Raw genomic sequence first — 27,826 nt, 5'->3', positions numbered from 1 at the left:
TTCCATAAGTTTGTTGGACCGATTTAGTAGTTTTTGTTGCAGATGTTTGTTCATCTAATCATATTAAGTCTACAATAACATAATCTTCACCATTTCCCTTAACAGTAAGTTGGTTCAGGGCTTCGGGCGATTAAGGATTCTTATTGGTAGAACACATTCAGTGACTTAAACCCTCCAGATGACAATCGGTATCAAATGCAATATGAGCCATCTTAAACATTTTAGTGCCAGCCTTATCCTCAAGGTTTGAAAGATGTGAGCAGAAGCTCACATGGAATATATAGAATAAATGAAAGCTTAAATGATAAAAAAAAAAAATTTCACCTGAGTTGCACTGGATCCAATATGTTGGGTTTACTCTTGTGTGTGCAGTCAAACAAGTTTAGACCATGTTGGGCTGGAGGCCATAAAGTAGAAACTCACGCCAACACGTCAGCATGCATATTTAATTGAAGAATCACTTTCAGAGAAAGTTACAGACAAGTCAGGAGAACGATACAACGCTCAAGTTTCCGAATGCAAATCAGTTAAACACTTGTCAGTTCTCTTCACTTCAAACAGACAGGTGAGGGAAGTGCGAAAGAAGTCCACGAGATTAGGAAAGTGCCCCTATACTGCAAGACTACCACTCACACATACATCTTCAACAGCAGTCATAGGGCGTGACGCAGGACGCCAGTCTGTCACATATAGACACATTCATACCCGCACGTACACCTACGAACAATTTAAACCTTCCAATTCATCTAACAGGCATGTCTTTGGATGTTGGGAGGAAGCCTGGAGCACCTGGAGAGAACCCATGCAAACTCCACACAGAAAGGCCACAGGTGGGAATTGATCACATGACCTTCTCGCTGTAAGGCAACAGTGCTAACCACTAAGCCACCATACTGCCCCAAGATTACCACAAGTGTTTAAGCTATTACATATCAAAACACAAGTAAACCCATTAGTGTTAACCTTCAAGTGTAGAGTTCAGAGTATTCAATCTAAAGCCCCTTTCACACCGGGCTTGCATACAGTTGCGTTGTGATGCATATGGAGTACGCTGGAAAATTGCGCACATTTGGCGTAGTCCCTGTGTAAGTTGGCATGTGATGGCGCATGTGGTTGTTTACTGTCACGTATGTAGTCCTCACTGCTATTCTCACAGTCCACTCCTGCCTACTTTTTTTTTTTTTTTTTAAACTGAAAATGCACTCCGTTCTCAAAACGGTTCATGAAAAGTAAACGGTAATCAAATTTCCAGACGTACAGTGGGACACACTGCTGTCACGTCAGGGCACGTAACATCAGATCACAAAGTTCAGAGTCCGTTGTGTGCACCCCCCCCCCCCAAAAAAAAGGGAAAAAAATACTGCCATTTATACTCACAAACATACTTAAACATCCTGATTAGCATGTGAGAGAGACAGAGAGAGCGTGCTTGTCTCAGGTCCTGAAAAAAGAGCAGACAGTGCTGCCTCTGTCTGCTCTTTTTTCAGGACCTGCTGCTTCTGTTCATTAATTGGCTCATGCACACGCAATGGCTCGTTCAGTCAGTTCGATCAGCTGTTTTTAGCATGCACAGGCGTGGATCATTTCACCACACACTCGCGTGCAGGTTAAATTACCTGTTCTGAGCACGCACACATACACCAGTTTGACCTCCTGTTGGAAACATGTCCAGGCACTGTGTGGATCACGCAGCCAGCCACACACACACACACACACACACACACACACACACACACACACACACACACAGTTTCTGAATGTACACAATTGCGCAGTGTTGTGTAGATTTGCAAACAGTAGCGGAGTTGTGCGCAGACCTGCATAAGAACTGCATGCTTTCTGCATCCAGTGCTCTATGCAGAAAAAATTAAACAGGTTTAATTTCTTGCATCCGCCTCGCGTACCCCTTAGCATGCTGCCGCGTAGGGGAGCAAAAACTCAGTGTAGAGCTGCATAACTTGGTGTAGATGGTACGCTGCAATAAGCAACTCTACGTTGGCCTCGGTGTGAAAGGGACTTAAGTGCTCAGGCAAAACATCAACTTCCAGATGACTTCCAGGTACGTTCTTAACTGTTCACGTTACCTCACAAACTGCTCTAAAGAATAAATTACAAGTAATCACATTTAATAATCAGAAGTCTGCATTAAATGGGTAGTCCTTGTGATTCTTGGTCCTAGAAGAGAGAGAACAAACACATAAAGGTAAAGACAGCTATGGCAACTGAATAAAAACAGTACATCTCAATAGAACTTACATCGTCATGGGGCAGACTCTCCAGTTTTTGTTCAATCCTGAAATGGTTTTCATTTCATCCTCAGTCAGTTCAAAGTCAAACACCTGCAAGGGGGGGTGGGGGGTGATACTTGTCTTTCTGCAAGAGGTAAAAAGGGTGTGTGAAGCAGGATGGGCCAATTCTAGAAGTGCTCAGTCACTTACCTTGAAGTTCTCCTCAATGCGATGAGGGGTGACCGACTTTGGGATCACAATCACATTCCTCTGGATTTGGAAGCGAAGCAACACCTGATGGAAAAGGAAGGACAAATATTAACGCTACATACACTCCAGTCTAACGGCAATGGGGGATTAGATCACATCACCCCAAAAAACAAGATACAAAAGCCTCCAAGTTTTGACAACGACAGATCGGTCAAAATTATACCCCACCCACTGTGGTACTAGCTGCTTACATGTATGACAGAGTCTTGTGATGAAATAAACACAACTCCTTGAAGACTTTAGCTCTGAATCAATGTCCTTCAGATGTTGTACTGCCACCGATTTTTTCTTGGAAAGCTGAAGCAATTAAGTTTTACGTTTCGTGTTCGACATACCTGGGCAGAGGTTTTATTGTGTTTATCAGCAATGGCTTTGACTGCAGGGTCCTCAAGAAGACAAGGTTCCTCTGGTTTAGCCCTGGAAGTTCAATAGTTTAACTACATGCTCATAAACTTAAAAAAAAACAAAACGCTAGATGGCACCAACTCAGCGACACTTTGTAACTGTTATTAACTCTAAAGCCATTTGTTGAAAGAGTGTTTAATTCTCAGCAAAGTGAACAGTGCAGACAAACAGCCAGAGTGTTCTGAAATAAGCATCAGGTATCAACTGAAATTAGACAGAATGTTCTTCAGTCACACCAGAATCAACTTCATAGCCGTTCTGATAGCTCTGTTCTTATGAACTGTTAATGTGTAACCGTAACATTTTGCAATGATGTTTACTGACCAGAGCCTGTCTGGGGAGCCCAGAGGGCTGTAAGCGGTCACAGTGATGCCCTTGGAGTTACAGTAGTTGATTAGCTTCTCCTGCGTCAGGTACGGGTGACTCTCCACCTGGTGGGACAGATTAGCCGTTTAAAGCACCGTCCATTAGGAAATCTTCTTATGTTTGACAGGAAGCAAACCAGTGGGCATGAAAGCTGCCTTGGACCACTCATATATATTTCTGCCTCATTTCAGGAAGTCATCATCTATCAACAAGGACCTGATAATGCAATAGTATACAAATAATGAAAGATTATCAGTTCAATGGTATGAATATTTCATGAGGTGAAAGATGGAATGTTCGCTGAGTTGAATGGTACAATCCAGCTTTCACCGACTTAAATATTCATTCCACTGAAAGAATGAAAAAACATTCATTATGTGTTTTATACAACAGCTAAAACAGATACTTGTCATTTGATATTTTATTAATTCATAAAGAACAGAAAAGGGACTTGCATATTGATGTTCCACTGGTGCTTAACAGTCCAACACGAACTTTAAATTGGAGTCGAAAAGTGCGACGATGTTGCCCGTGAGGCCGTGCACCAACTTCGTGTACTTAAAAAACAACAAGAGATCGCGTCAGAAATTGTCCAGCTTTTCATCGTAACAGCTCTTCGTGCCTCCAGATGGCTTACGGTGTAATGGATTTGGGGGTTTTTTGTGTGTGTGTTAGAAGATTTAGCAGCATTAATTGGCTCCTTGAAAACATTGTCCTTCAGCAAAACAAACTCCACTATGTTTAGCTAAACACCACCCCTGGCAGTGTCAGCATACGCGGTGGTCGGGGCGTGCAATAGCATATTTCATATACAGGGCTTGACAATAAGGCAATTTATGCACTGGCCCACAGGGCCAGTAGAATCTGAAAGTTACTGGCCTGGATGAAAATATCACTGGCCCATACTTTCACGCCTGTGCCGAACCGGGGGGTAACTGATAAGAATTTTTTAAATCAACACTCAGACATTAGAATTGGGTTTCCTTAATGTAAAAACACTTGAAAACAAACACAAAATTCTTATACTACATGATAAAAACCTTAAAGTGAGTAAACTTTGAAAAAAATGTCGGTAGGTATCTGATAGGAATTTTTTCAACACTCAGACATTAATACAAAAATAAATTTATTTCTTGATCATTTACAAAATTAATATGTTAAATTTCATAAACCAAGTTCCCTTGCTAATGTCACCGTGGGGTTTCCACAAGGGCATACTGATTAGACTTTTAAACTGGCGTATGAAATCATACCACATTGTCTACCAGGACATGGTATATTTATACTTACTTGTTAGCATATTCTGGCATGGCCCTACAAGTTCCACAGAAGACAACCTCACTCTCCTCATCACGCTCCAGCTATGGCCGTCTTTTCTTCGAGGAAGTTTGCCAAGTTTTCCTCACCCTTTTCTTCTCATATTCAGCATCAGCAGCGTTCCTCTTCTGTGCTTGTTTTGAGGGTGATAGCTGTTCTTTCCTTTGCTTTCCTGGTTTCTGCCCAGGGGCAGGAGGTTTCAAGAAATTCATAATATTCACTGCGCTCGATCTTGCTTAAGCGAAAATGACGCGTCGATGTTGAAGCGAAATTTGCGCCACATCAGAAGATGCGCCTGCAGACGAAGTTTGTCTGCACCGAAGTGGTGCAACATGTCCTGTCTCTGGTAGCAGCCTGTGAGCAGGACGTATGTCTCTTTTGTCCTTTATTTCACAACTATGACAAGAGTTTTTGGAGGAGCAGCAGCCCCACAGCAGCGGGAGCAGAGTTTCTTTTTCTTTTTTTTTTTTAATTGTTTACATGTGCGCGCGTGAACGGGACAGTTGGTCCTCAAGTTGGGTCCTGCAGAGGCAGAAGGACCGCTGAAAGCAGCCATCATCCAGACGCAGCTCCTGCAGCAAATAATGATACTGCCTGAATTGGGAACGTCTCATGACGTTTGTCAGCTTTCCACAACAACTCGCTCCGTGTGATCAAGGTCTGTCATGTTAACTTGACTGACAACCGGAGCCGGCGAGCTGAATGGAAGCTCCTCCTATTTGATGACGCACCGGGGCGAATTTTCGCAGCAAAAGCAGAGCGACACACCGGGTGAAGGAGGCGCGTCCGTTGCCACGCGACCCCCGCGAATTTGTAGCATCTGATCGCGCCCGGTGTGAACGCGGCATTAGACTAATAAATCTGCCCAAAGCGATTTTAATTCTTACTGGCCCATACGGACCAGTGAAATATGAACTTCACTGGCCCGTGGTGGTCCGGAACATGTAAAAAAGGCCGCCGGGCCATCGGACCAGTGCTATTGTCGAGCCCAGATATAGCACCAAAATTGAACACTAACAAAGAACTATTACACGGTAAATGCACAATGGCAAATGGAGTGAATAATCCATGTCACGTGACATACAACCCACCAATCAAATGACAAGGATCCACTCAGCCTTGATATAAAACCTTTATATAATGCCAGAATAGATCCTTGTCAAGAAACAATTTCTCAGAACTGATGGATAACAGCATTAGAGCCCAAAAAAGGACAGAAATAACTCATCCCATGATGCTGCAAGTGAAGAGTTAATGTCATAGTTTAGCCGTCACTGCTAGCTTAGCAGGAACTTCACTCTGCTTGGGTAGAGGACCTGGTTGTTGGCAGGTTTGTATTTGAGGGCTGGTTTGTTGAGAATTGCCTCAATCTGCTCGTGGTTGAAGTTGGACACGCCGATGGCTTTGACCAAACCAGCATCCACCAGCTCTTCCATGCCCTGTGAAATAAGACCAGGATACATTTACAGAGCTTTCTGCCAATGTTGGACTCCAAAACTAAGAGTCTGAAATGTATCAGGTCAGAGCTAAAGTTTGCTGCCATTGTCCACATTTAACAGTTTTAGATGTGTGTGTACGACATTACAGAGTATGTGGTGTAGTGTCAATGTGGTACAAACAACCAGTCGGGTTGGTGACTCAACACAACTGGACATGTGATATCAACAAGTGTGCAATGACAAATTAGTTCCACTATGATGGACGTCACGCTACATTGGCCGGTAACCCAAAAAGGAATCTTGTTTGCACTTGCTTCCTGCTAATACTGTACAGTTGCGTATCCAGGAGTGTAAGTGGTAGGAAGCCACACCTCCTAAAGGCCTTTTACCTGTCAATAAATAAGTGACCAATTTATTTTAACAGTCACTGGGATGGGTCCAGCCAGCCCCATCGCCCTTAACTGGACGAAGTGGGGATAGAAACTGAAGAAATGGTGCATTAAATGGAACTGAAAGACTCTTGTTTTACTTTTCAGTTTTGTAACAAACATTAAGGAGCAGCACTGAATCTAAGTTTTCTTTATGTATTGCAGAGCTGACAGCCACATTGAACATTAGGTCATGTATTAACTACATTACATTTTCTTTTTTAAAAACAGGTAGAACTTGCCTCCCATGTCTCCAGGAAGCTTGAATCATCAGTGATTCCACGTCCTTCATCATCTTTGGGTAACAGGTCAGTGCCAGGCTGTGACATAAGACAGTTTCAGCTCCAATACATCAAGTCAGTTTAAAAATAATAAATGAATAATCCAGGGCTGACACAGTACCTACCTTTAACCCAGCAGGACCGTGTATTAGATAGAGGTCAAGATAGTCCAACTTAAGATCACTGAGAGTCTTCTCACAGGCAGACTTCACTAAAGGCTTCTGATGGAACGTGTGCCAAAGCTTTTTTCAAATAAAAAAAATGAAGAAATGAAGAATAAAAATAATAAGAATCCCACACAGAAACACTGAGCTTGCAGACAGCTGCATACATTAATCAAGAAGCGAAAACACTCCTGGGCATGAGACCAAAAATGTGTTCATGCTGAAAATAATCCTGCACACATGGACACAGGGCGTATTAGATTTATACGTGTACTGTACGTAGCTACAGCTCACCTTGCTCACGACAAACAGATCCTCTCTCTTGACCACGCCCTCGTTGATCATGTCATTGATGCCCTCACCCACCTTGCTCTCATTCAGGTAGATGTACGCCCCGTCGATGTGCCTGTAGCCAACTCGAATGGCTGCTTTCACTGCATCTTTAACCTGACCAGAAGGAGACTGACACACGGTTCAATGAGTTGTAGAAAATGGACCAACGTTTTAAAAAAAAAAAAAAAAAAAAAAAAAAAAAAAATTCTGGATCAAGATTTCACTTTATATAGGCTTTGAATGATTACAGCAAAACTACTTCATGGATTCTCACCAAATTTGTACCACAGATAGATATTTGGTCATGAAAGACTCCACTGAATTTTGGAGGTGATCCAGATCGGCAGACATCAGAAATCTTGGCTTGCTCTTATTATTCTTTTGCTGTGTTTTCCTCTGTTTTTTGGTTCATTTATTTATTTTTAATTTAGTATATAAATATCTAAAAAAAAAAAATTGTAGCTCGTATCTCTTAATTTAACATTCATAATATTTTGACAACAACTATTGGACTGTTATTTTAATTTCAACTGGAAGAATTTGGATATGTTATATCAACTTAGTCAGGGTCAAGGGGCGAGGGGGGTGCCCACCAAGTTATAGATTACAAAAATAGCTCTAAGTTGACAACTGCATGTCGTCAACGCATCACACACACACACACACACACTCTAAACCTGCCCTGCATGTTTTGTTTTTCTCTGTATCACCTTGCTTCACCCACAACTTCCTCAAGTTCAAATTTACTCTGCCACTCCAGAGGAAAACACCAGACGTAAAAATGCAGAACAGGTTCTCCAGCTGTGGTTGAGGCCTTACCCACCCAATCAACAGGCACACTTGCCACAGAAGGGATTCCTCAGTTCTTTGATAAGAAATCTCAGACCAGACTAACTGGGACAATGATTTACTCTGAATTTTACAAAGCACAAGATTAACAAAACATTCAATGACAATTCAGAAAGATACTAGTTTCTGAACATGGTTTAAAGCCATTATATATACTTTGATGCAAAGGCACACTCGTCTGCTACCTGCTGGGGCTTTGTGCAGGAAATAATTCTCCTCACAACACCCCATAATGACAACATGGAAAAAAAGTTTATTAAATTTTTGGCAAATTAAAAATAAACTAAGAAATCATAAGTAGTCACACCCTTTGTTCAATACTTCGCTGATGCACCTTTGGCAGCAATTACAGCCTCATGTTATCTTTGTTGAAACAAGCTTGGTGTTCCAGCAGCTGAAAAACATCCCTACAGCATGATGCTGCCACCACCATGCTTCACTGTAGGGATGGTGCCTGGTTTCCTCTGAACATGATGCCTGGCATTCACACCAAAGAGTTCAATCTTTGTCTTGTCAGACCAGAGAATTTTGTTTTTCATGGTTTAAGAGTCCTTCAGGTGCCTTCTAGTAAACGCCAGGTGGGCTGCCATGTGCCTTTTCTAATGTGTGGCATCTATCTGGCCACTCTACACTGTATCTATGTCGACAGGTGTGTGTCTTTCAAAATCATGTCCAATCAGCTGAATTTACCCCAGGTGGACTCCAATTAAGCTGTAGAAACATCTCAAGGGTGATCAGTCGAAACAGGATGCGCCTGAGCTCAATTCTAACCTTCATGGCAAAGGTTGTGGGTAGGTTTATTTATTTAGTTTTTAAATAAGTTTGCAAAAATCTAATAAAAATAAATAACTTTTTCCACAGTGTCACTATTGGGTGTTGTATGTAGAATTTTAGGGGGGGGGGGGGGTTAATTTCATTTTGGAATAAGGCTGCAATAAAAAAATTTAGGAAAAGTGAAGTGCTGTGAATACTTTTTGGATGCACTGTATGTTACAAACCAATAAACTCATTCTCAGTTTAAGGGCAGTTTCTACCACCCGGACATTACAAGCATGTGGCATACAGGATCTTACATAACCAAAAGTGTTTTATTGTCTCAACACATCAGCTTGTCATTTTGAAATGACTGCTGGAAGATTAAAGCATTTCTTGTTACTAAAGCAGAGGGCGCGGATTCATCCCCCTATTTATTAACCCTTAATTCAAATGGTCAGGTTTCGAGGCTCCTTTAGGTGGACAAATGGGTGCCCAATCTGGCAACACGACCTAGCTGCGACTAATAAATTAAAACACTTTCAGCGACTTAAAAGTGACCTGATAAAAAAAAAAAAAAAAAAAACTATCACACGTCAAGATACACAACTGAGAAAATTACACGGTGCATGTTGGAAATAATCGAGGATATGCTCAAACCGTCTTTATAGAGTTCAACAACATGAAAACAGATGAATTAATTAACTAACCTTCCACGTTCCCAAACCCAAAATGGGCATCAGCGCTCCGGTGTTCAGCGTCACGGAAGCCGCCATTGATGATCCAAAAGCTGACGGTTCAGAACAAAAGGAGGAAATAAATGAAAAAAGAAAGAAAGACAACCAGAACCTGTTCCACAACTATTTCTTCTTCTATCGAGTTGATTGGCGGTTTGCAAACAGACACGGTGCATTACCGCCACCAACTGTTTGGGTGTGGAGAATTAATGAATAATAATAATAATAATAATAATGATGATGAGTTTATTCCAGACTCAAGAGTACATAGATATATGATATGTACATATATGTTGGGATTTACAGACTTATACAGTGAAGTTCGTATGTACCATCTGGAACCAGTGGGTCCTAATCCTGGACCTATATTTTAAACTGGTATCAAGAATAGATGGGATTCACAGACTTGTCTAAATGTTGCATGAACCGATATACCAAATTATTAAACATCTGACTGAAATCCTTTGTTCTGATTGGCTGATTTGCGTGTAATAATTGCAATACTTTTCACAATAAGTCATCCAAAGTTAACAATAGCCACATTATTGACTGATTCTGCAACATTTCAGGCAACATTATGAGTGATTGTGGACCGATTTTGTCATAAAGGGACAACGTTTTGCGCATGCGCTGGGGTGATGCGTCGCAGACGACATCATGGCGCCGAGCAGAAGGTTTGCGTCCGTGGATACTGATGGGATAAACGTTCTTCTATCCAAGAAAGACAGTGAGAGTGCTGCGAAAAGTATCAAGAAAAGTTCTGCACTGTTCAAAGGAGTTTTTGGCGAAGGACAATGAGAAAGATTTGCATGGTGTTTCACCCGACGAGTTTGAGAAGCTTCCCACTGCCACACTCGACCATGAACTGGGACAGTCCTATGCATCAGTGTGCTCCAAATCTGGCCAGAGGCTGAAACACAGTACCATGAACTCACTACGATACGGGATATCCAGGTACCTTAAGGATAAGGGTATTGACATTATGGGGAATCCTGGGTTTGAACAGGAAATGACTTAGCTAATTTTTCACACAGTTGTAAAGATAAATGTACTAATTACACAGATGTATAATAAAACAAATGGTGACTGGTTTATCGGGCAGCATAATGGTGTCACCTCTCGGGATCATTGTTGTCCGCGGCCTTCGGCCTTGAGCAACAATGATCCCTCGGGGTGACATTCCATTATGCTTCCCTCCAAACCAGTCATTATTTGTATATTCCTGATCACAGCCTGATAACAGTTTGTCAAAGACTGTGCAGAGTGGACTTGTGCTCTCACAGTAGGAAAATCCAATGAATAATTAAAAAAATGTTATGATGGGACACATACAGATGGTTTCTTGTAGTTCCATCAAAGTTGAGCAGTGTACCGGACTCTTCTTGGGGTTGTACAGTACACAGTGGTTGTCACTAAACAGCTCACATACAGTAGTGTTCAGAATAATAGTAAACTATTCAAAACTATTATGTTCAAACTGCTTTTTTAGCAATCCTGTGAATCACTAAACTAGTATTTAGTTGTATAACCACAGTTTTTCATGTTTTCTTCACATCTGCAAGGCATGGAGTCAGCCAACTTGTGGCACCTTTCAGCTGTTATTCCACTCCAAGATTCTTTAACAACATTCCACAATTCATTCACATTTCTTGGTTTTGCTTCAGAAAACCTTTTTTGATGTCACCCCACAAGTTCTCAATTGGATTTAGGTCCAGGGATTGGGCAGGCCACTCCAAAACATTAATTTTGTTGGTTTGGAACCAAGATTTTGCTCGTTTACTAGTGTGCTTGGGGTCATTGTCTTGTTGAAACACCCATTTCAAGGGCATGTCCTCTTCAGCATAAGGCAACATGACCTCTTCAAGTATTTTGACATATCCAAATTGATCCATGATACCTGGTATGTGATATATAGGTCCAACACCATAGTAGGAGAAACATGCCCATATCATGATGCTTGCACCACCATGCTTCACTGTCTTCACTGTGAACTGTGGCTTGAATTCAGACTTTGGGACTCTTGGACCCAAAAAGAACAATTTTCTCATCATTCCACAAGATATTCCTCCATTTCTCTTTAGGCCAGTTGATGTGTTCTTTGGCAAATTGTAACCTCTTCTGCACATGTCTTTTATTTAACAGAGGGACTTTGCGGGGGATTCTTGCAAATAAATTAGCTTCACACAGGCGTCTTCTAACTGTCACAGCACTTACAGGTAACTCCAGACTGTCTTTGATCATCTTGGAACTGATCAATGGGTGAGCCTTTGCCATTCTGGTTATTCTTCTATCCATTTTGATTGTTGTTTTCCTTTTTTTTTTTTTGTCCATTTTAAAGCATTGGAGATCATTGTAGATGAACAGCCTATAATTTTTTGCACCTGCGTATAAGTTTTCCCCTCTCCAATCAACTTTTTAATCAAACTACGCTGTTCTTCTGAACAATGTCTTGAACGTCCCGTTTTCCTCAGGCTTTCAAGAGAAAAGCATGTTCAACAGGTGCTGGCTTCATCCTTAAATAGGGGACACCTGATTCACACCTGTTTGTTCCACAAAACTGACAAACTCACTGACTGAATGCTACACTACTATTATTGTGAACACCCACTTTTCTTTTTTTTACTAATAGCCCAATTTCATAGCCTTAAGAGTGTGCATATCATGAATGCTTGGTCTTGTTGGATTTGTGATAATCTACTGGTACCTTGTTTCCCATGTAACAATAAGAAATATACTCAAAACCTGGATTAATCTTTTTAGTCACATAGCACTACTATTATTCTGAACACTACTGTACTTTCAAGAGTTTGTTGAACCCTGCCACTGAGGGTGCAAATAGCATCAGGTCATCTGCATATATAAAGTGGTTAATTAGTATGCCACTAAAATAGCAGTCAACATGACAATTAGTTAGCCTGTGGTTCAGATCAGCCATGTAGATATTAAATAAATGAGGACAAAATGCCACCCTGTATGACATCATTAGATACTCCAAAGAACTCTGAGACATCATTCCCCCACATTTTCTGGTTAGCACATCGTACCACCAGTAATCTGACAAAATCATCAGGAACTCCTCTCCTGATGAGAGCTTTATTTACCATATCGAAGGCTTTACTAACATAGAGGAAAAGTGCTACTACGCAGCACTCTATAGGCATCTATTATTTCTTTCTTCACATACATGCACTGATCTGTGTCATGCTTCTTCTTGAAGTCAAACTGATTGGGGTTGGTTACCATGTATTCAGACTTGCGATTTAATAACATTTTCAAAACTTTGCTAACAACACTAGCTAATGCTGTGGGCCAATAATAGTCCTTGGACGTTATATTACCTGCTTTGTCCTTCATGACAGGGAATTTGGTAGCAGACCATATACTAAGAGACTAGAAAAACAACAAATAAGAAGGTCTAGCAGACGAGTGGATGCATATTTTAAGTGCTTGGCATAGATACCATCAAGTCCACAAGATTTGTTTTCCAGGTTCTTGATGGCCATCTCGATCTCCTCCCCACACACAAAAATGTCTTCATATCTGCTATTTACATTGTCGTCGTTTTTTTTCTTATGGCAGTTGAAAAGGTTCTCAAAATGGGTCTTCCAGATTGCAGCTATGGCAGCACCACCGACCCTCCATCTATGGTGGTCGGCTTCAAGTCATCATTTTAACCTTTCATAAGGATTTTATATCCAAGTAGGAAAGCTTTTTGGGCAGTGACTCTTTCCGCATGATGTTTTCTATTATTTTTATGAACCTTATGGCGTACTTACATCTCACTTTGGCTTCTTTGTGAAGGTCAAAGATTAGGCTTGCCTGCACCTAACCCTACTTCTCTCATTTAACATGAGGCTTTGCATATTGGCCACATGTTCCTTCCATCCTGGCATATTAATTCTACTCTGGTTCCCATTATTATTCAAGACCTGACTCCCAGCATTTTTAAGGTACCTGATAATGTCGTCATATTAAATAGTAAGTAAAGTTTATTTGTATCGCACCTTTCAAGATAAAATCACAAAGTGCTTTATAGGAATTTAAGAACACAGAAAAAAAAAATGCAGAAACTAAAAGCAGCCATAACGTAAAATTAGTTAAAAGCAAGTCTGTAACAAATAGGTCTTGAGCTTCTCCTTAAAAGTTCCAACAGAGTCCACGGAACGTAGGCACAGTGGCAGTGAATTCCACAGTTTGGGTGCCACAACCTCAAATGCAGTCTTTGATCTTCAGCCTTGACCTTGCTACAACCAACAGGTTCTGGTTCGAGGACCTCAGAGACCTGCTTGTCACATATGGGTATAAGGCATGAATGATCACTTCCAGCTCAGCTTGAGACACAATGTTTCTAACGCTGGCAATGTTCTGTAAATGAAAGAAGCAAGATTGCACAAGACGGGTAACGTGTGTCAAATTTGAGAGCGTGGTCAAATTAACACCCAAATTTCTGACTGCTGAGCGAACAAAAGAGGATAGAGAACCAAGGTTCTTAATCACTGAGGGAACAAACTTTGACCCCATCTGCACGCTGGATATTGCTACAATTTGTATCTCTGAAATACACACAATCATATACAGGAACATCCTTTAACAGAATATCACTTATAGCTACAGACATGTCTATTACACACTGCTTAAGACAGAATTTCCCCATTCAGTCGAGGGGTGTAACTGTTGGTAATATTTGTCAGATGAGGTATCTCTTCAACTGCCAGAGATAAAGCAACCGGAGTAAGATCTTCATCTGTAAAATTATAACAGACAGACATTCATATGACTGATAGCATTGTCAAAGGCTTCTGTAGACACAACATGGTCAAAGCAGGATTCACAACCCCAAGAGTCACTGACCTAAGTGGAACTGTCATTGGGTGACATATGCTATATTAATAAAGAAATGGAGAGATATACTAGGGGAACTACGACCACTACCTTTCACCCCCCCAGGACTAAACCAAACCAACTTTTGTAGGTTCTGTAGATGACCCCAAAACACAATCAGGATGTTCCCAAAAATAAAAACTGGCCTCAAGCCAGTTATCCATAATGGCGTCCAAGACGGCCACCAAAATAGGGTTTTCCACTAAAACACCTTTAAACAACATATAAACAATTTAAATATCACAGAGATCCAATGGGAGTTCACAGCAAACTCATGTATGCCTAATTCATTCATGGGTTTAAGATTCAAAATGGCGTCCAAAATGGCCACCAATAGACCCTTACCATTGAATCTCTGTGATATTTAATAAAGCAATCCCTGAAGTGTTAAACTGTTCTTTCCTAGCATCATCTGACATCATCTAGTTGGTCCCGCAACTACGTGTAAAATTTTACATATATTGGGAAAGATTAAAAAAAAAAAAAAAAAAAAAAAAAAAAAATGGGGTAAAAGCATGAAATTTTCAGAAGTGGTAGAGAAATATACGGTGCATCATTTCAGATATGGACCCAACCAATATCTCTTATTTTCAAGATGGCCACCGATAAAAAACATGGCTGCCAGAATTTTTAATGTTGTTCCTTATGATGGCAAATTAATATATTTTAGTCAGATTATCATTATATTTTTGGTTAAATATTTGCATGGAATTTAATATCATTGTGATTTATAATCATCTTCTAAAATCAAATATGGCTGCCACAATCCACATTTGTAAAGTTGCCATATAATAGCCACTCTGCACTGGCCACACTCACAGAAATATTTAACCCTAACATTAAGATTTATGTAATTTTATTACATGACAAATTCCCATTTACTTTTTTTTTTTTTTAGATAATTTTAATACAAACCTACCACATAGACCTTACATGATGCATATTCATTACTGTAATAAATCCTATTCATTTGAAATGCAGAATCCTCAGCTTAATGTATTTAGTATTACTAAAATATAATTACTCTAAATCAATAATACTGACAGTATTTATTTAAAATACATAAAGTATATTGTTTGAATTGCATAATAATTATGTTACCTATGCCATTTATCTTGTATAGGCGTCAGGTTGTATTGTGAGGGTGTGGCCTCCAGTCACATTAAGTACCGTTGCTATGCCCTGACTTGCGTTGAAACCACTTCTTTTCTGCATTGAGCACAGGACACCGAAAAAATTAAGCATGTTTAATTTTTTGCGTCCGATTGGCTTCGTCCTTTGTGGTGTTGTGGCGTTGAGCTACATCGTCTCGGCACTGGGTTGCATCCTCACGGCATCGTTATGACGCCGCAACTCGAAGCAGGCCTGGTGTGAAAGGGCCTTTAGGAATGTGGTATCATGTCCACGTGCAAAGCGCACACCAAAGTGCCACAACTTGTGGTTAGAGTACGTGCCCTGTTCTGCAGGCGTTATATGCCAAAGTCTGCATATTGATGTTTCCTCTCTCAGCCACACACGGGAAATTGGCAATGTGTATTCGTGCTATGCATTTGACAAGCCGTCTCAGCCCCTGTGACGCTGTTCCTGCGAGGTTAATGAGTGCGGTCGAGCTGCTATAAAAAGTCTAAATTGTGTGAAAGGGGAGAAATAAAGTAACAGTTGCATCATCGAAATGGGAAATTGTTGCTCCTTTTTTAATCCACTGCAATTTCCACAATAGAATGAATGAAAGCTTAAATGATTAAAAAATTTGATCACTGCAACTGCACTGTATCCAATATGTTGGGTTTCCTCTTGTGTGTGCAGTCAAACAAGTTTAGACCATGTTGGGCTGGAGGCCACAGAGTAGAAAAGTCAAGTCAGCATGCATATTTAATTGAAGGATCACTTCAACAATACAACACTCAGGTTTCTGGAGTGTTTAAATCAGTTAAACACTTGTCAGTTCTCTTTAGAGCAGGCTCACTTCAAACAGACAGGTAAAGGAAGTACTAAAGAAAATGAGATTAGGAAAAGTGCCCCTATGCTGCAAGATTACCACTCACTCACAGGACGTGAGGAAGGGTACACCCCGGACAGGACACCAGTCTGTTGCAGGGCCACACAGACAAACACTTTCATACCACACACAGCTACAGACAATTTATACCTGATGTGCCCAACCAGTCGAACGCATGAAAAAAAAATTAAACTCTGGACGCAGAGGATTTAGTGCTGCTATAACAGACTGATACTGGATGTCATTAAATGCCAAAGAAGAAACACTGTAGAAGAAGAAGAGCGAGCTTATGCTAACCCCCCCGTAAAGTATTTTCAGAGTTTGGGGAGAATTATTTTTTGTTTATTCAGATGTCAAATCCTTCTGTCTTATCTGCAAGGCAAATGTGGCCTGACAGAAGAAAGGGAATTTGGAGCAGCATTTCAAAACAAGCCACAAACTTCCCGACTAAATCACCTCTGCATGCCTGAAAAGGCCAGGAATCGAAAAGTCAGCTCGTAGCAAAACTGTCTGTAAATATGTAAGGTGTGATTTTAGTTAACCAGGTAAGTCCCATCTTTTACAGGGGAGACCTGGACAATTTTTAAGTTTCCAATTCACCCAACCTGCACGTCTTCAGATGTGGGAGGAAACCGGAGCATCCGGAGGGAACCCACGCAAACACGGGAAGAACATGCAAACTCCACAGGTGGAAATCGATCCCATGACCTTCTTGCGAACAAGACTGTGTGTTTTGCTCGGGCCAGGAATCTGCAGAAGCGCTTATTCCGTGCATAGCTGGAGGAGACATGCTGCCTCCTCTCAGTGCCAGAAGTCCCGCTAAGGTAGGGAACAACTTTTCCAACTTGAATTAGGTATTGTATTATTTCAGTTGTTTGTTGTTGTGTTGTTACGGGCCAGTCTGAGGCCTACTTGTACTTATTCTTTGCAGCATGCACATTCATTCATCTTCTACCGCTTAGTCCAATTAAGGGTCGCGGGGGGCTGGAGCCTATCCCAGCAGTCATAGGGCGCAAGGTGGGGTACACCCAGGACAGGACGCCAGTCTGTCGCAGGGCCACAAACAGACAAACAAACACAGACACACCCACACACATGCCTAAGGACAAGTCTAAAGACTCCAATCCACCTAACCTGCATGTCTTTGGATGTGGGAGGAAACCCACGCAAACACAGGGAGAACATGCAAACTCCACACAGAAAGGCCACGGGAACTGAACCCATGACCTTCTCGCTGTGAGACAACAGTGCTAACCACTAAGCCACCGTGCTGCCCTAGCATGCACATTTACTTCAATAATGTATTATTACTGTCGAAACTTTACCTTCATGCCAGAAAATTGTGTTAATATATTGTTGCACAATATATTGTGGCTACGTGATGGCTTTCCATATGGCTTTGTAGATCTCGAAATACTTTCAACTTTAAAAGTAGATCTTTGTTCAAAAAAGATTGGGCACCCCGATTTAAACCTTCCAATTCATCTAACATGCATGTCTTTGGATGTGGGAGGAAGCCCAGAGCACCTGGAGAGAACCCAGGCAAAATCCACAGGTGGGAATCGACCACATGAACTTCTCGCTGTGAAGCAACAGAGCTAACCACTCAGTCACCGTACTGCCCCAAGATTACCACCACTCTTGATAAGCTATTAAACATCAAAACACAAGTAAACCCATTTATGTTAACATTCAAGTGTAGAGTTCAGAGTATTCCAGTAACAACATTCAATCTAAGTGCTCAGGCAAAACATCAACTTCCAGGTGAAGTAGCGTGTACGTTCTTAACTGCTGACAACAGCACACAAACTGCTCTAAAGAATAAATGACAAGTAATCACATTTAATAATCAGAAGTCTACATTAAATGGGTAGTCCTTGTGATTCTTGGTCCTAGAAGAGAGAGAAAATAAAACATTTATAAAAGGTAAAGACAGCTATGGCAACTGAATAAAAACAGTACATCTCAGTAGAACTTACATCGTCATGGGGCAGACTCTCCAGTTTTTGTTGAATCCTGAAATGGTTTTCATTTCATCCTCAGTCAGTTCAAAGTCAAACACCTGCAAGGGGGGGGGGGGGGGGGGGGGGGGTATGGAAAAATACCTGTCTTTCTGCAAGAGGTAAAAAGGGTGTGTGAAGCAGGATGGGCCAATTCTAGAAGGGCTCAGTCACTTACCTTGAAGTTCTCCTCAATGCGATGAGGGGTGACCGACTTTGGGATCACAATCACATTCCTCTGGATTTGGAAGCGAATCAACACCTAACGGAAAATGAAGGACAAATATTAACGCTACATACACTCCAGTCTAACAGCAACGGGGGATTAGATCACATCACCCCAAAAAACAAGATACAAAAGCCTCGAGTTTTGATGACAGATCTGTCAAAATTATACCCCCACCCACTGTGGTACTAGCTGCTTACAGGTATGAGAGAGTCTTGTGATGAAATAAACACAACTCCTTGAAGACTTTAGCTCTGAATCAATGTCCTTCAGATGTTGTACTGCCACTGATTTTTTCTTGGAAAGCTGAAGCAATTAAGTTTTACGTTTCGTGTTCGACATACCTGGGCAGAGGTTTTATTGTGTTTATCAGCAATGGCTTTGACTGCAGGGTCCTCAAGAAGACAAGGTTCCTCTGGTTTAGCCCTGGAAGTTCAATAGTTTAACTACATGCTCATAAACTTAAAAAAACAAAAAACAAAAAAAAAAACAGCTAGATGGCACCAACTCAGCGACACTTTGTAACTGTTATTAACTCTAAAGCCATTTGTTGAAAGAGTGTTTAATTCTCAGCAAAGTGAACAGTGCAGACAAACAGCCAGAGTGTTCTGAAATAAGCATCAGGTATCAACTGAAATTAGACAGAATGTTCTTCAGTCACACCAGAATCAACTTTATAACCGTTCTGATAGCTCTGTTCTTATGAACTGTTAATGTGTAACCGTAACATTTTGCAATGATGTCTACTGACCAGGGCCTGTCCGGGGAGCCCAGAGGGCTGTAAGCGGTCACAGTGATGCCCTTGGAGTTACAGTAGTTGATTAGCTTCTCCTGCGTCAGGTATGGGTGACTCTCCACCTGGTGGGACAGATTAGCCGTTTAAAGCACCGTCCATTAGGAAATCTTCTTACCATGTTTGACAGGAAGCAAACCAGTGGGCATGAAAGCTGCCTTGGACCACTCAGATCACAGTAGAACATTTTATAATTCTGCCTCATTTCAGGAAGTCGTCATCAACAAGGACCTGATAATGCAATAAAAACCTTTATATAGCGCCTGAATAGATCCTTGTCATTTAATTGGTGGCTTGTATCTCACGTGATCTGGATTATTCATACCATTTGCCATTCTGTTCCACTTACCATGCAATTTTGGTTCTATACATTTTGTGCTATTGCATGCCCCCGCATGCTCAAACTAGCAGCAATGGCACTTAACTTAAAAACAAATGGTGGTCTGACACAGTGCCCAGACTTTCCATCTTTCACCTCATGAAATATTCTCACCATTGCACTTAAACATTCATTATTTGTATAGTTCACATTTTGTATAGTTACTAAACAGTAAGTTGTGGTTCTGATTGTTCCTTAGTGTCAATTTGCTTTTACTCAAAACTTGGAGATTTTACACCCAAGTGCTCACTGCTACAGGTGGAAAGAGTTGGAAATAATTTACCCTCAATGTCAGACAAATGTCAAGTAGAAGGAGATAGAGACAGATTCGGTCAGGAAACATTCTTTAGTGTTACAACATTGAAATGTTAATCGGTATCAGACATACAATGTAACAAAAACACGATTCTTCATTCTGACTCGAGATTTCAAGACACCATAAAACAGTCTGACAGGAGTCATTTTCAGTTACAAGTTAAACTAGTTTCTTTATCGCCATGAAGTTTGCTGATGTACCCAAACAGATGACAGGCTCTCGCACCCTGACTACCAGATATTTTTGCAAATACAAGCGTCGACTGTGTTTGAAAAGCAGCAGACTGGTTCTTTAACAGTCTGACAGCAACAGGACCATGTCAGCTCAGTGAGCTGATCTAATGTCTGAGCCAAGAACTAATGACCTCAGGCTGCTGTTGCTTGATGATGCTGTCACACTGACAACAGAGCAAATGGATTAGTTTCACATTTAGATAATTTGGTGGCACAAATTACACACTCTGGTCTCCTGTGTATCAGAGTCGTCTCACTGTGCCGGTGTTCAGTGGAGCTGTGAGGACGTCAAACAACACTATGACATCTTCAATGACCTCAGCTGAGGAGGAACGCAATTAGCGAATGGGAAAAGGACATTTGCAGAACAAAAACTGACATCCAAAGTCAAGAAACTATTTCTCAGAAGTGATGGATAACAGCATTAGAGCCCAAAAAGGACAGAAATAACTCATCCCACTATGCTGCACGTGGAGTTAATGTCATAGTTTAGTCGTCACTGCTAGCTTAGCAGGAACTTCACTCTGCTTGGGTAGAGGACCTGGTTGTTGACAGGTTTGTATTTGAGGTCTGGTTTGTTGAGAATTGCCTCAATCTGCTCGTGGTTGAAGTTGGACACGCCGATGGCTTTGACCAAACCAGCGTCCACCAGCTCTTCCATGCCCTGTGAAATAAGATCAGGATACTTTTACAGAGCGTTCTGCCCATGTTGGACTCCAAAACTAAGAGTCTGAAAAGTATCAGGTCAGAGCTAAAGTTTGCTGCCACTGTCCACATTTAACAGTTTTAGATGTGTGTGTACGACATTACAGAGTATGTGGTGTAGTGTCAATGTGGTACAAACAACCAGTCGGGTTGCAATGACAAATTAGTTTACCGTTTGAGCTAAATTAAAGTCTACACAGAAGGAAGACTTGATGTGTGTATAATAAAGAATTTTCAATCTGAAGTGTTGCTAATGATGCCATCAGTGTCAGCAATGGAGATAAACCACAGGGTTCTGGGGACCAACGTGACAGACAGAAAGACATTTTACAACTGTTACAGAGGGATGTATCAATGTCATAAGATTGACTGAATTAAACACCAAGTCTCGGCCAAATCTGTATTCTGTAACGACTAAGCTAAATGCCACCACTTCCTGTGTTTCTGCTTGTTCTTCAGCAGTGGTGCACATTTAAGTCACATTTTGCCTGTTTGACAGACTGCACATGTGATGAGTTTCTTGCTGTCCAAGCAGGTAGCATTTCTCAATAAACAAACAAGTTTAAACTAGAGTGCCAAGGGCCCTGTGGATTACCGGCTAAATTAAAGCCCAAAGCAAAAGGGCCATTTTCAGCATAAAAACGGTCGCCATTGCCAAACGAACAAATCTACGCAAATACTTTTGGGACTTATTCCAAAATGGATGAAATAAATTTTTTCCCCCTCAAGGTTTTACACAATATCCCATAATGACAATGTGAAAAAAAACTTTGAGATTTTTGCAAATTTATTAAACAAAAAAAAAGCTAACAAATCAGATGTACATATATATTGACAGCCTTTGCCATGAAGCACAAAACTGAACTCAAGTCCATCCTGTTTCCATTGATTCTACAGCTTCAGAGCACTCTTGACCCCAGACTATGACCAAGACTGAAAGGCTGAAATTGCTGCCAAAGGTGCATCAACAAAGTATTGAGCAAAGGGTGTGAATACTTATGTACATGGTACGTGTGCTTAGTTTTTGCAATAAATTAAAAAAAAAAAAAATACTTTTCATGTTGTCATTATGGGGTGTTGTGAGTAGAATTTTGAGGGAAAAAAAATGAATTTAACCCATTGTGGAATAAGGCTGTAACATAAAACGTGGGAAAAGTGAAACACTGTGAATACTTTCCGGATGCACTGTGTAGTTTTGTGTCATTTAAATAATGTACAGTAGAATCACTCATTTTCTACATTTCAGTCAGCGACGTAGCGCATTAACTGATGTATTAGCTACATTAATTTTTTTAAAACAGGTAGAACTTGCCTCCCATGTCTCCAAAAAGGTTGAATCATCAGCAATTCCACATCCTTCTTCATCCATGGGAAACAGGTCACTACCAGGCTGTGACACAAGACAGTTTCGGCTCTAATACACCAAGTCAGGATAAAAATAATAAATGTATAATCCAGGACTGACACAGTACCTACCTTCAACCCAACAGGCCAGTGTATTAGATAGAGGTCAAGATAGTCCAACTTAAGATCACTGAGAGTCTTCTCACAGGCAGACTTCACTAAAGGCTTCTGACAGAACGTGCACCAAAGCTTTATTTAAAAAAATAAATAAATAAAAAATAAAAAAATAAATTAGAATCCCACACAAAAACATTGCGTTAGCAGACAGCTGCATGCATTTTGTCAAGAAGCAAAAACCCACCAAATGTGTTCATGCTGAAAATAATCCTGCACACATGGCATATTAGATTTCTGCGTGTACTGTACATAGCTACAGCTCACCTTGCTCACGACAAACAGATCCTCTCTCTTGACCACGCCCTCGTTGATCATGTCATTGATGCCCTCACCCACCTCGCTCTCATTCAGGTACACGTACGCCCCGTCGATGTGCCTGTAGCCAACTCGAATGGCTGTTTTCACTGCATCTTTAACCTGACCAGGAGGAGACTGACACACACAGTTCAATGAGTTCAATCAGCGTTTAAAAAAAAAAAAAAAGGACGCTGTGAGCAAAAGCCTCTTGCAGAAGTCATTAAGGTGCCCACAATGCTCACAACAAATTAAGGAGGATTCATTATGGAGATGCAGCTGGAACAGCTAGCTGTGGTCTCCAGCACACTGGTTTGTGCCACATGGTTGTAGGCCACGTAGGATGTCGTCACGGGCTTTAATAAACTGAAGGATATTTAACAGTTTTATGGCCCAATCAAGAAAAAACAAGTTGATCATGAAATCAGTTGCAGCCTGTGAAACATCGACTGCCTTTGAGGAACTTTGTTAAAAGTCTAAAGTATTAAGATAATTGTTCCCAGTATCCTATATACTGCTGCCAAGTATAAAGAGCAAGATGGTGCCGTTGCATTATCGTTTTTATCTGATTCTGTTACAGAATGTGTCACCGCTCCTGGTATATGATCGCAATTTTGTGGAAAACCCGGCTATCCTGGGCTCTGGCAGACAGCCGAAGATACTGCCCCCACCTTTCTTGGGGTCTCTACCTGCTTAGCTACGTCGGCCGCCCTGCGCGTTACCTCAGAGTCATCGCCACAGCAGACACGGGAAGAGAAGAGGAGTCTGTGTTCGGCTCATAGCGTACTTGGCTTCATCCTTCTTACACATGCACACATTCCTGGACATTTACAGGCCAGATTCTTCACATTGTATGACTGCTACGACATGCAACGTTCCCTGGCATTTTGACATTTTCCTATTATTAGTTTATTTTTTTAATTTACGTAGTATGTAAATATCTAAATAAAATGTGGCTTATATCTCTCAATTAAACATTCATAATATTTTGACAACTATCAGACTGTTACTTTTAACTGGAAGAATTTGGTTATAACAACTTAGTCCGGTCGAGAGGGCACTAAGTTATAGATTACAAAAATAGTTGTAGGATTACAACTGTGCATGTCCCCTTAAAGCACCTCACTCACTCACACACACACACACACACACACACACACACACACACACACACACACACACACACACACACACACACACACACACACACACACACACACACACACACACACACTGTAAAGGTGCCCTGCATGTTTTGTTTTTCCTCTATCACCTTCCCCCACCCTCAACTTCCTGGAATTAAATTTACTCTGCTATTGCAGAGGAAAACACCAGACTGAACATGCAGAGCAGGTTCTCCGGCCGTGGTTGAGGCCTTACCCACACAATCAACAGACATACTTGCCACAGAAGGGATTCCTCAGTTCTTTGATAAGAATTCTCAGACCAGACTAACTGGGACAATGATTTACTCTGAATTTTATGAAGCATAAGATTAACAAAACATTCAATAACAAGTAATGCAGCAAGATACTAGTTTATGAACATGGCTTAAAGCCATTATATGTACTTTGATGCAAAGACACACTCGTCTGCTACCTGCTGTTGTGCAGGGAATAATCTTAACATGCATGATGTTAACTTGTGATAGAACTTATATGCAACAAGACTGACAGTTTGTTTTGCTGATTAACTACAATAAATCATGACATGCACTCTTTGTTGCCACCACTGTGTGTGAAAATCTATGCAGTGCATCAGGAAAGTATTCTTCACTTTTTCCACATTTTCATTTTTTTTCCCCCCACCAAAAATTCTACTCACACCACCCCATAATGACAACATAGAAAAAAAAAAGTTTTGTGAAAATTTTCACAAATTAAAAATAAAAACTAAGAAATAACATGTATTCACATCCTTTGCTCAATACTTTGTTGATACACCTTTGGCAGCAATTGTAGCCTCAAGTCTTCTTGAATATGATGCCACAAGCTTAGCACACCCATCTTTGGGCAGTTTTGCACATTCCCCTTTGCAGCACCTCTCAAGCTCCATCAGGTTGGATGGGGAGCGTGAAGGACATTCACAGAGTTGTCCTGAAACCACTCCTTTGGTATCTTGGCTGTGTGCTTTGGGTCAATGTTCTGCTGAAAGATGAAATGGCACCCCAGTCTGAGGTCAAGAGCGCTCTGGAGCTGTAGAATCATCTCAAGGATTATCAGTGGAAACAGGATGCACCTGAGCTCAAATTTGACCTTCATGGCAAAAGCTGTGAATACTTATGTACATGTGATTTCTTAGGCTTTATATATATATATATATATATATATATATATATATATATTTGCATAAATCTAAACAAAAACAAACAAAATAAAAAAACAAAACAAAAAAACACTTTTTTCCCCTCACTATGTCATTATGGGGTATTGTGTGTAGAATTTTGAAGGGGGAAAAAAGAGAATTTTATCCATTTTGGAATAAGGCTGTAATAACAAAATGTGGAAAACTTGAAATGCTGTGAATACTTTCTGGACGCACCGTTTGATGGAAATGAAAGAAACCAATGAAGTTTAAGTTTAAAGAAACCATGTTTAAGAGCAATTTCTGCCACTCCTGCATGTGATAAGGCTCTCCCCTGCAACAATAACGTTACAACCACATGGCATGTCTCAACGCATCAACTTGTCATTTTAAATTGACTGCTGGAAGATTATAGCATTAACGCTCGTTACCAGAGGGCAATGGCTTGACTCATCCCTCTATTTATTAACCCCTAATTCAAATTGGCAGGTTTCGAGGCTCCTTTGGTGGAAAAATGGGTGCCCAACCTGGCAACACGACCTAGCGGCGTCAAATCTAAAAATAAAATAAATTAAAACACTTTCAACGAGCTAAAAGCGACCAAATAAAAACATTACTACACGTCAAGACACACAACTGAGGAAAATTAGACGGTCCATGTTGGAAATAAGAGTTATTTTTCGAAGAATCTGCTCAAACCATCTTTATCGAGTTCAACATGAAAACAGCCAAATTAAATAACTAACCTTCCACGTTCCCAAACCCAAAATGGGCATCAGCGCTCCGGTGTTCAGCGTCACGGAAGCCGTCATTGCTGCTCCAAAAGCTGAGTGCTCAGAATAGAAGGAGAAGAGAATAAATAAACGAATAAAAAACGAGAAAGAAACCAGAACCTGTTCCACCGCAACTTCTACTTCTTCTATCGAGTTTATTGGCGGGTAAAAACCCGACACAGCGCATTAACGCCACCAAGTGTTTGGGTGTGGAGCATTAATGGGGTCTGACGTAAGCTATATTAATAAAGAAATAGGGAAGAGAGGAAGAAAAAGAAAGAAAAAAAAAAATACCAAAACAAAACTCGAGCACAGCCCTCTCCGCCAACACTTGTTTCCAATTCCACAATATTTTAACATTGGAAAAAAATTTCAAGGTCAAAATCCTTCTTCGAAGTGTTTTTTTCATAAGCTAAAATATGATACAAAATAGAGATCAAAAGGGCTTTCAATGCTAAAATCAAACATCTGCTAAATCAGCAATACGGATCAAATGCGGATCAAACTTAGTCTATTCATTGAGAGTGCCAGTTTGCACCTTACTGTCACAAATGAGAATAATTGAGGCACTTTTTTGAGATATAATGCAAATTGTACACCAAATGGGCTTTTCAATATTAAATTCAAATGTCCACAAAATCTACAATCCAGATCAAACTTTGTCAGGTGATCGTGAGTGCCAGTCTACACCTCACATTCAAACATGAGAGTTATTGGGGCACGTTTGATTAAGCTATAATGTAAAATATACATTGAATGGGGGTTTTCAATGCTAAATTAAAATGGCCACAAAATCTGTAATCTTGATCAGATCTGGATCCAACTTTGTCAGTCAATAAAGGATACCACCCCATGTAAGATTCTAAAATATGAAAGAAAATTGATCTTTTTTGACAGAGTTATGAACTTTTGAAAATTTGATCAATGTTAAAGATAGGGATTTTTCCAACTTTCCAAGATTTTTCCTGACTTTTCCTTTTGACCTATGACCTTGAATATTAAGAGTGTTTGCCTATCACAATATGAATCTTCAGTAAAAATTTCATAATGATATATGAAAAATGGTGGGCAAACAAACAGACAGACAAACGAGTGAAAACATAACCTCCTCCAACTTTATTGGGGGGGGGGGGGGGGGGGGGGGGAGAAAGCAGGTGGTGTAAATGTGGAGAAATTAAGTAATCCCTGAAGTGTTAAACGGTTCTCTCGTAGCGCGCTGACATCGTCTAATATTATTTTTCGCTGTCTGTTATACGTTTGGCGCTCCAGTAACACCTACTCAACAGTCTCCCTTCGGCTATATCTCAAACGCTGACCGGTTTCATATTTTCCAATGATGGTGAGAGTATGATTTAAACCTGTGTGATCTATACGTAGTTGTGCGATTACTTTTTCTTACCTGTGACTCCATCTCCCCTCTCCTTGATACAACCTGTCTGTCCCTGAATTTTACATAAAGACCGATCCTTACAGTCCCTGTCCCACAGCTTTTGTCGTGCTTTGTTCATTTCTGTCTTGCAGATCCTTTTGACTTCAGATTTAAGTGGAATGTTGATCCGTATTTCTGATTTCAGAGCTGTTTTTTTCCACCTGATCTACTGCTTCGTTGCCTTCAATTTCAGAATAAGATAGAATCCACATGAAACATACTGAAATATTCTGTTGGTGTAGTTTAAATAAGCTTTGAAGAATCTCACTGATCAAGTCTGGCCTGTAAACTGATTTACCATTTGAAATGCTGAGTCATGCTGCCATTGAATCTGAACAGATAACATGGAGACTGAACGTCACCTCCTCTACCCACCACAGTGCGAGCAGTTCAACGGGTCTTT

At 40.7% G+C, this 27,826-nt stretch overlaps 1 protein-coding gene and 1 long non-coding RNA gene across 5 annotated transcripts; one reads left to right on the top strand and one right to left on the bottom strand.

Moving 5' to 3' along the window:
- Positions 1–335: 335 nt before the first annotated feature.
- On the top strand, positions 336–16,619 carry LOC117503927. Its single transcript, XR_004558696.1, has 2 exons — positions 336–508; positions 16,360–16,619. It is a non-coding gene; the product is annotated as an uncharacterized LOC117503927 (long non-coding RNA).
- On the bottom strand, positions 1,463–26,145 carry akr1b1.2 (aldo-keto reductase family 1, member B1 (aldose reductase), tandem duplicate 2). Of its 4 annotated transcripts, none has more exons than XM_034163224.1 (10): positions 25,968–26,145; positions 22,888–23,055; positions 22,579–22,695; positions 22,415–22,492; positions 20,939–21,061; positions 19,428–19,534; positions 19,021–19,102; positions 18,629–18,712; positions 18,430–18,512; positions 1,463–2,175 (listed from the first exon to the last, which is right to left on the bottom strand). In XM_034163224.1, exons 1-10 carry the CDS (start codon positions 26,031–26,033, stop codon positions 2,133–2,135), a joined length of 951 nt encoding a protein of 316 aa, XP_034019115.1. In that variant the 5' UTR covers positions 26,034–26,145; the 3' UTR covers positions 1,463–2,132. The 4 variants fall into 4 exon arrangements, with proteins under 4 accessions (XP_034019115.1, XP_034019116.1, XP_034019117.1 ...); XM_034163225.1 differs by lacking the exons at positions 18,430–18,512; positions 18,629–18,712; positions 19,021–19,102; ... (4 more) ...; positions 22,888–23,055; positions 25,968–26,145 and adding exons at positions 2,257–2,339; positions 2,439–2,522; positions 2,834–2,915; ... (4 more) ...; positions 7,193–7,360; positions 9,544–9,714; XM_034163226.1 differs by lacking the exon at positions 1,463–2,175 and adding an exon at positions 17,649–18,342 and having other exon boundaries at positions 20,987–21,061.
- Between the last annotated feature and the right edge of the window lie 1,681 nt (positions 26,146–27,826).

This window comes from Thalassophryne amazonica, chromosome 22, assembly GCF_902500255.1.
Source record: "Thalassophryne amazonica chromosome 22, fThaAma1.1, whole genome shotgun sequence".
Classification (NCBI taxonomy): domain Eukaryota; kingdom Metazoa; phylum Chordata; class Actinopteri; order Batrachoidiformes; family Batrachoididae; genus Thalassophryne; species Thalassophryne amazonica.
This window is presented reverse-complemented; position numbering and strand designations above follow the sequence as displayed.